The sequence below is a fragment of the Sesamum indicum genome, linkage group LG15 (assembly GCF_000512975.1).
Source record: "Sesamum indicum cultivar Zhongzhi No. 13 linkage group LG15, S_indicum_v1.0, whole genome shotgun sequence".
In the NCBI taxonomy this organism is placed as follows: Eukaryota; Viridiplantae; Streptophyta; class Magnoliopsida; order Lamiales; family Pedaliaceae; genus Sesamum; species Sesamum indicum.
Window position 1 is genome coordinate 1535224 of NC_026159.1, and position 10003 is coordinate 1545226.

At 34.5% G+C, this 10003-nt stretch overlaps 1 protein-coding gene across 2 annotated transcripts; it reads left to right on the top strand.

The window, feature by feature from the left end:
* Positions 1871–7534, top strand: LOC105177387 (glucose-6-phosphate 1-dehydrogenase, cytoplasmic isoform). Of its 2 annotated transcripts, none has more exons than XM_011100522.2 (16): positions 1871–2165; positions 2570–2795; positions 3082–3167; positions 3463–3517; positions 3607–3793; positions 4375–4532; positions 4638–4706; positions 4789–4847; positions 4953–4989; positions 5253–5324; positions 5554–5701; positions 5862–5957; positions 6543–6613; positions 6718–6833; positions 7029–7074; positions 7169–7534. In XM_011100522.2, exons 2-16 carry the CDS (start codon positions 2619–2621, stop codon positions 7334–7336), a joined length of 1545 nt encoding a protein of 514 aa, XP_011098824.1. In that variant the 5' UTR covers positions 1871–2165; positions 2570–2618; the 3' UTR covers positions 7337–7534. The 2 variants fall into 2 exon arrangements, with proteins under 2 accessions (XP_011098824.1, XP_011098825.1); XM_011100523.2 differs by lacking the exon at positions 1871–2165 and adding an exon at positions 2172–2306.

Consider the following 10003-nt stretch of genomic DNA (forward strand, 5'->3'; position numbering starts at 1 on the left):
TTTTACCCCCCCCCCCCCCCCCATTTCTTCTTCCGTTTTCTGGTATAGAAATGGGGTCAAAGAAGGATTTGCAAATCCATCTCGACTTTGCTATTGACATAAAAGAGCACTAGAGTTCAAATTTTAATTATAAACTATGTGCCTATGGTTTGCGACTTGAGTATAGTTTATTGAGGGAGATGCCATCATAAAAGGATGGATGGTCACTATACACTTCTTTTTTTATCAGTGGCTGCTTAGATGGGTTGAATGTTAGGTGATCGCCTCGGACATCTTTATCTTGATGCACAAATTTATTGAACATAAGTTTTCAGTCTTAGTGCCTAGCAACTTCAATTTATTATCATGCCATGTCTGGTTTCAATATGGTGAAAAAAGTGGCTAAAATGCATTTTACCTCTTGTTTTGTTTTGAAATAGCTGAAATCTAGTGTGCTTTCAAAATAGGATAAAATTCCTTTTGTGTTTTGTGAAACTCAACAAAAAATACTTCTTCTATTAGTAATTAATGGAAGATGCGCATTATGTGTCCCTTGTGCGCTTGGGAGCATTTTTTAAGCTATTTTTGACCTTATTTTTTGGCGGGAGAGGAGGGAGGCGGGGAGAAGTGGGGAGGAGGATAAATGCTTCATCGTTGTTTAAAAAATTACAAATACCCCCTCAAATAAAAATAATTATGTAGTCGTTAGACGGTGAAGTGAACAATACTATTTTACTCTTATTGAATTTTTAAATAAAAAAATAAAATAGTATTTGAAAAAATATAAAAAAATTTGAGGGTAAGTAAAATAAATAATCTAGAGGGAATATCAGTTCGTAAAAACAATTTATAAAATTATAAAATATATATGAAATTATAATTTATAATTTAACAGGGCATTTAAATTAGTTTATTACAAAATATTGAATGAAAACTTAAGGAAATGGCTCGTTGTTAGATGTACGTTGTAATTTTTCAAACAACATTGAGATATTGGTCATTATGCTAATCTCAGGGGAGATGGTTATAATTTATTCTATAATATGAATTAAATAATTTGTTGAGTCCAAATATTTTATTTGTTTTAAATCTAATGGTTGAGATTAATTGATTAGATCTAACGATTATTATTTGATTGAAAAAATTCCAACTGTCATTAAAATAAGAAATAATATATATTAAATAAGAGTATGATAGTTATTTTATTATAAAGTTAATGCTGATAGTTAGATTTAACGGAAATGAACAATTGAGGTATGTTTAAGAAAGTAGAGGGATCTTTTGCCTATTTTTAAAATAAAAAAGAGTTTTTAGCTAACCTTTTTAAAACACATATGCATGTTAGGAGAAAAAAGTTGCAAAAACAACAAAATTGAACCTCAATCTCAAAATTTTCAGATTATTTCATCTTATTCAATCACACATACAAGTTTTGCTTATGTATTACCAAAAGAATTCAAAAAGAGAGGTATTAATTAATAAAAAAATATATGTTTATTATTACAATTATTTTATTTTGCCCTTCTCTTCAAAACAAAATGATTGGGAATATTCTACTTTAACAAATCTTTCTAACAATCAATACCAAATTTGATGAAATTTTCAAATGTAAAGGACTAAATTTGACAAGGTCACGAATTAAATCCGAATAAATTATATTGTTGAAGGGCCACACAAATCATATTTACTCTCAAACAAATTCAATTTTTAAGCTACATTTCTGAGATGACAAATTCTTAATTTTTAATAATAAATTATTTTGAATTTATTGGAATATTTATATTAAATTTGTTGAATATTAATATATTCTAAATCTATTTCAATGATTTGGGTGAGATCCAAATATTTCGGTTCAAATGTTGTTGCTTTTAACCAAAATGACTTGGTGAAAATGGTTAGGAAATGAATGGGACCCATAACACAACGGCTATTGCCGGCGGTTGAATTTTGACGGCGGCTGAGATGATCCTACCACCCCCCCACGGCTCAATAGTCAGAAACACAAGTGGTAGGTGAAAGCTCCATGCTTGAAACCAGCCCCACCGTCTGTCTACACATGGAGTGCTGAAAATAAAATATCTGAAAATTCCTTCACCAACCCAACACAACAGAACTCTCTCGCTCTCGCTAGTCAATTTCTACAGTTCTGCCAAAAAGATCGTATCATATCGTACCCAAATTCAAACGTAAGAAAGATGCTTGTTGCTGCTCTCTCTTTTACTTCTCGTGGGTGTCACATATTTATTCACTTCTGCTTCCTTTAACTTCTGTCGCATGATCTTTGGTTGTAATCTGAGGAAAAGAAGAACTTCTGCTGTTTTTGTTAGGTGAAACTGCATACACCTAAGTTGGTTGATCAATGATTCTTTTTTGTTTTCTGGGGTTAAATTTTCACGGCTTCAGATTCTTGTTCGGATTATTGGATCAAAAAATTTGGTTGGCTTTTTGCATCGTAGTAAATCATAGCTTAGAAGGAAATTTAAGTTTTTGAGTTAGTTGTAATCAGAACTTTGTAGTTTGATTCTCTTGTGAAGCAATTACTTAGTAGGATTTGATTATTGACATGAGCAACTTGCTGTTTACGCTGCAGATCAGGAGATTTTATCAAGCATCTGTCGTAGCTTGTGTGGATAGGGAGAATGGCGGCGTCCGGTGAGTGGTACTGTGAGAAAAGACCCTTCTCGAAGAATGAGTCTTTTGCAAGAGACAATGAGAATGTGCCTGAAACTGGGTGCCTCTCCATCATTGTTCTTGGTGCTTCTGGTGATCTCGCTAAAAAAAAGACCTTTCCTGCACTTTTTAACCTTTACCGGCAGGTTAATCCCAATCTTGGTCTGCTTTATAGTGTTCTCATTAAATTTATTGTTTGCTACATGGTTAATTCATTGACTTAAACTAAAATCATGCCTCGAATTTGTGGATTGTCATTATATATTATTCTTTAGATCAAAAGAAGTTGATATTCCCAACCAAGCTTGTGGATTTGCTAATGTAGTAGTATTTAGTTCAACTCATTTTCTTTTTGTTGGAAGCTGACATGAAGTGTCTTTTGAAAGCAAATTTATCTCTTATTGCTGTTTTGGGGTCAACTGCGATATTCAGGGATTTCTACAATCGAATGAAGTTCACATTTTTGGCTATTCAAGGACCAAGCTATCTAATGATGAATTGAGAGATCGAATTCGAGGGTAATTTTCCTTATCCTTACATTTGAGTAGATGGTGAAAGTTATTTTCTGCACAATTTTTTGTCGACAAACTTTTGTCAGAGGCACTTTATTGCCTCTGTTTCTTGGCCTTTGTATTTGAAAAGTCCAAAGCTGAAGATGCTGGAGAATCATCCTTGTCTTTATTAATAAAATTGTGCACGACATTCTTCTTTGTAACATATTTTCTTTATGTTATTCCTGGTTTTAGATCTATCTACAGCTAGCTTGTTTGGTGACTTTTTGGCTCCACTTGGCTGTGTAATTACCTTTTGTAGGTTTCTTCCCCAGGGGAAAGAATTGACAAATGATGTTTCAGACTTTCTGCAGTTGGTTAGTTATTGCTGGTTGCCTGTTTCATCATGCATAACCTTAAAGGATGATGTATGCTTACTATTGGCAACCTTTTCTTGATAATGTAGATTATATATGTGAGTGGCTCTTATGATGCTCCGGAAGGGTTTCAAGAATTAGATAAGGCAATATCTGAGCATGAAGTATCAAAAAACAGTACAGAAGGATCATCCCGGAGGCTTTTCTATCTTGCACTTCCTCCATCAGTATATCCACAAGTCTGCAAAATGATCAAGAGTTATTGCATGAATAAATGTATGTATTCTCTTTCAAACTAGTTTTGCATCATTCTTTCATGGTGCATTTCCTTTCTCCAAGAATGATCTCTGGTTGTCTTAAGCTCTATCTTTATCATCACTCCTTTATATGTAAGCCCGGAGGATACTGATGGTATCAAAGTGTTAATCAACCATATGTCAAATTCTGTTGCAAGACATTTAATTTGATATACGGAGAATGGTAGCTATTTGTTATTGTTCAAAAGAGTAGAGAAACAAGGATACTAATGCAAGACTATGAATCTTGTATTTGTAGACTGGGGCATATTGAGCCTTTGCAAGTGATTCAGATAATATAAACTCTGTAAACTTTGCTTAACAACTTAGATGTCTTCTGCACTTGATTTGCTTCATACTGCAATGATTTAGGAAAAAGGATAATTGGAAATCCCCTTCACCTCCGGAGAAGTTAGTTGTGTTCATTCTGTCTAAAATTCATTATTCTTTTGAATCCTGACAATTATGCAGGCCTGGAATGATTCATATTGTTTCTTCACATGTGATGCATATGCAGCATTAAGTACAAGTTTCTTGATGACTCGATATAATTTCTTTCAGCTGATCTTGGTGGATGGACTCGTATTGTTGTTGAGAAGCCCTTTGGCAAGGATTTGGCTTCAGCTGAGGAACTAAGCTCCCAGATAGGAGAATTGTTTGATGAACCACAAATTTACCGTATTGATCATTATTTGGGAAAGGAATTGGTGCAGAACTTGGTAATACTCAACGCCTGAGTCAACTGCTACTATCTTAGTCTAGTTAATTGGCAAATTATTATCATCCAGCACTAACATTCATTTCCATGTCTTCAAACGTTGCAGTTGGTGCTTCGTTTTGCAAATCGCTTCTTTTTACCTCTTTGGAATCGTGATAACATTGCTAATGTGCAGGTAAGTTGCTTGCTTAATCATGAGGTAGTTTTGTATTTTTTCCGTACATGATGATTAAATCTTTCACTTCTCTTTCCCACAGATTGTGTTTAGAGAAGATTTTGGGACTGAAGGTCGTGGTGGATATTTTGATCAATATGGGTATGATCTGCACACACTTCAGGGTTCTTCTATTGTGATACTAAATCTTGTCCTACAACTGGAGGAATGTGTCTGTTACTTATTTTGTGTTTGTTTACTCTGCAGGATTATCCGTGATATTATCCAAAATCACTTATTACAGGTGAATCTTTTAATCGTATCCAGAAACTTAACTATTTCTATTTGGAATTACCATACTCAAATGTCCTCCACGAGGTCACATCTAATCTCTTGTTATTGAACTGAAATCTGCCTGATTTTATAACTTTGATTCTCATTGAAACACATTTGGTTGAGTGGATCTTGCTGACCAAATTCCAAACTTAGAGTCAATTTAACATTCACCTTAAATTAGCATAGTTGGCCTATCTCCTGCATATGTTGATAGTTCATGAAAATTCGCAGGTTCTTTGCCTTGTCGCCATGGAGAAACCCGTCTCCCTGAAGCCTGAGCATATACGAGATGAGAAAGTGAAGGTATATATGAAATTTCACTCCTGCAGGAAGCTCATCTGCAAGTACTTTTCTTTTCAACATTTGCTTGATTAGATTGGTCAATGTTGTGTGGAGATTTTTTATACCTTTCTGCTGATGGATGTTCTTATTTAAGTTCTTTTTCTTGAATGGTTATTTCTTGTGACTCGGTTCCGTGAGTCCTGCATAAGACTATTTCCAGTTTCACTAATGAGTTTGTTGGGACTCTCAGGTTCTTCAATCAGTTGTTCCTATAAAAGACGAAGAGGTGGTGCTTGGTCAATATCAAGGCTATAAGGATGATCCAACAGTTCCAAATGACTCAAACACTCCAACCTTTGCAACAGTAATTCTACGTATACACAATGAAAGATGGGAAGGTAAACAAGATATTACAGTTTCTCTGTCATTTATACCTTTATTTATACTTTTCTCCGTCAAGGGATGAAAGCCTTGAATTTAATAGAGGAACACTTTTCATAAGTTAGGATACGTTCTATTTAATCTAGCATTTCCTAAAACGATGATGAATTGCTTTAGGTGTGCCTTTTATACTCAAGGCAGGAAAAGCTTTAAATTCGAGAAAAGCTGAAATCAGGGTTCAATTCAAGGATGTTCCTGGCGATATATTTAAATGTAAGTACAGAACTCATATTGTAAGTAGACCTCCACTTTTTTCTGCATTAAGTGGCTCTTATGTTGCAAGTTTGGGTACAGATTAAGTTGAAAATTTAAGGGTACGGTGAAAGAAACAATATTTTAGCAGGGCTTGCAGATGATTGCAGTAAATGTGGCAATTCCTTTTGGTTTTAGGCCCTTTTCAAGCTTAACAACACATTATTACAATTAAGAACTTAATGCTTCTCCAGATTCCTGAAGATCAAAATATAGTTGAGATGAATACTTGAAATGAATATGCATGCCTCTCAAAGGAAATGAACAGTTTGTTTATTTCTTTAGGATTGTGGATCTTGGGTTAGTGATTGTCATAGACTTCTGTGAGGAAGAAGGTAATGAGTTTTGAGATGTTCACTGTTTAGCTAAAAGATTGCCAAATTGGTCTTTAGACTATGGCAGCCGGAGGAACTATGGGCTAGTTCTGCAGTGAGTTTTCATGTTGACAATCTTCTCGACGTAGATAATGACATGTTTAGATTTTTTACTGTTAATTTATCAGTTTTATCAGCAGGACCATTCTTTAGTGAGAGTTGGGTTATGCAGGTCAAAAGCAAGGAAGGAATGAATTTGTGATTCGACTGCAACCTTCAGAGGCCATATACATGAAGCTAACAGTAAGTGTTTCGTTGTCCTGGAACTCCTAGATATTCTGTCATGACTTGATTTTGGTTGTCGTGGTGTCCTAGAGGTCATAATTATTTTCAATCCTCGCATGCAGGTCAAACAGCCTGGATTGGAAATGTCAGTTGTTCAGAGTGAACTAGACTTGTCATACAGGCAACGCTACCAAGGGGTTGTCATTCCTGAGGCTTATGAACGGCTGATTCTTGACACGTATGATTTTCCTATCTTATAAACACATGATTTCTCTGTAAACTCTACATGGGTCATAATGTTATCAGCAGTGCATGTATTAATGGAAATAAACCATCTCCATCCACATTGGATAAAGACGATGTATTCTGGGAATAATCTGGATAACCCATTTTCCGTTGATAACAATAACTAGATGGATTTTCTTGTTTACAGAATTAAAGGTGATCAGCAGCATTTTGTCCGCAGAGACGAACTGAAGGTAAACTAAACTAGTTTCTCATAGCTCATATCTAACGGAAAATTCTCCAGCTGATCAACTATATTAAGGATTCCTGTACTTGTGGATCTTGCAGGCAGCCTGGGAGATCTTCACTCCCCTTCTGCACCGAATAGATCAGGGAGAGTTCAAGTCACTTCCTTACAAGCCGGGCAGCAGAGGCCCTGTGGAAGCAGACGAACTGTTAGAACGCGCAGGTTATGTCCAAACACACGGGTACATATGGATCCCCCCAACCTTGTAACTAAGTTTCTGAAAGAGACACACCAACCCCTGCCTTTTTAATTCCCTGTTGTTACTATAAACATTTCGCCATTCATGTCTGAGACCGAGATTGAGAAATATGTAACGGGTCGGTGTATCAATGCCCTTATGTAATAATACATGGTGTTCCAAAAGGTAATAAAAATGGAAGTCTGATTGATGCTTGCTTCGCTTCACACATCTTTGGAAGATCTCATGTCCAAATTCTGAAGTAGAGATATTACATGTTATCATCAGTTGCATCTCAGGAAAGAGAAGAATCCTTAACTAACAATTCTACTGAAATATGCCCTGAGATTTGAAATAACTGTCCAGTAAATAATTCCAACAACATAGAGAATCAAATACCTTTGACTACACAACAGAATAACTAAAGCAACCGAAAGTTTGAAGGTTGCCTCAAATTAAGGAAGAATAGTCTGATACTGCTTGCTTGGATGAGATTTACCATGTTTTTTTCGGTAATTTTGTTTCTGTAGAATGATTCCTTAACTGACACACTTAAAAGAATATCTACCTACCCTTTAAAGTTCCCTTTTCCTCTACAAATATAGAAATAATTATATACCTTGATACTGCATTTATTTTCATTTTTTAAAAGAGAAAAAATGTGAGGGGGGCATATAGAAATCCATTGACTGAGGAAAGAACATTTTTCCTTTATTTTTATTAATTATGCGGATTATTGAGGAAAGAGCTTTAAGGATACGCAGTGGGAAGAAGGGTAGTTGAAAGCAACTATGATGTGACAAAGTCGCATTATTAATGAAGGAGAGACGTGTTGGTATTCTTCTCTTTTCTTACAAGCTCATTATTCCTTTCGATCCACTCAAGTAAATTGCTTACTACTCTTTTGTCACTAATAACTGTACAATATTTCGGGCAAGCTACTTCTTCCACCCTACCACATTTACCTTACCTTACCCCCTTACAATTATACTATACTTTTTCTAGTTAAATTGACGAAGCTGTCCTCCTATGATTATAAAATTATGAGTTTGAATTTTAATAACACGTGGGATGTTATTTTATTATAATAATAGTCGTTTTTCTACTTCAATAATAGGTATTGATTAGATATAATTTATTTGATATCAATGCTTTATAAATACTTGTTATAGTTATCGGTAATTAACTAATAAATTCAACGTAATACACCTACAGCCCCACACTTCCGTAGGACTCGAACATGTTGTTATACTTAAATTTAAATTTCATATAAAAAATTTGAAGCAATAATATGTCAGTGATTAAGAAACAATAATTATCAGACAAAAAATTAACTAATACGATGAATTTGACTCCCACTTAAAGTATGTACACTTTTCTCATTTTATATCAGCTTATTATTTGATTATCATTGTTAGTACGATAGTCATTGAAAAAATATCTTTCATTGTTCGATGACATATTTTCTTTTTTTTTTTTTTTTAAATCAAGGGATTAACAATATAGTACGACGAGGCTTCGTCAGGTAAATTAAGAAAAAGATAATATAATGATATAATTGTTGTTTTTATATAAAAAAATAATTTCTAATTCACTTTACTAATTTGGTTAGGTGAGGAAATTGAACCACAAAAATGACATAATATTAGGATATTATGTAGTTGTCAGCCTCAGAATGCACCATTTAGAGAGGTCCACTTTTTCTTAAATATGAATTATATTGTCCAAATCTGGGATAGCAGCTTAAATTACTGGTCAATAATTCATGGATCAGTGTATGGAAGAACTATAAAGAACCAAGAAAGTAGTATATCCACTTGGGAAAAATATTTTATAGGAATATATTAACCAGCACACTGAAAGAATCAAAATAACCTTTTCATAATGTCGAAATATTTTTACAGGAACTAAAATTCGTGTGTTTTCGACTCGTGTTAGGTTACACCTGAACCAACCAAGTCTTTTACTTTAAAGTTTAAAATCATGCAATGTGGACATGTACAAATACGTATATTTGTCCCTATAAATGCCCCACAACTATTTTAGTTTACAGTACATTATTATTATTTTTCCTCCAACATTCTTTACTGTTTTTCCAAACTCACAAACTGAGTGAAAATCGAATTTTTTTTATCAAGGATCATTCGAACAACATAATAATTTATTTATTTTTTCAAATTTTCAAACATTTGGGATTTAAATTACCCTCTAGATTATTTGGATCCTTAACCGAATCAATATAAGTCTACTAATCCAATTCATTGATGAGAGTTTGAGGGGTTGGATTTAGAAGCTCTCAAAACAAGAAAAATAATTGCAAGAGGTAATAAAAATAAAGTATGGCTACTGATCTAGGCCGCGCGAAATCAGGATATCTAGGTCAGATTGTTGGGTTGGATCGCTGGTTCGGATTGCTAAATCCCTATTTCGAACTACCTGTAGTGGATCCTGAGAACAAAGCAAACGTGAGACTAGCCGAGTAGCCCTCGACGACGGCCCTCCGATGCTTAAGTTAGAAAAGTGGGGTCGAAAATATAGTAATGAGATCGAGTGAGATCACAAATATGGCGGTAAAATGAAGTGGTGAAAACGTGTTTGAATAATCATAAATGAAGCTATTTATAGTTGTACGGTACCCGCTATTTATGCGACACGTGGCCCTAATAAGAGCGAGCCACGTCACCTCCTATAAAAGTCT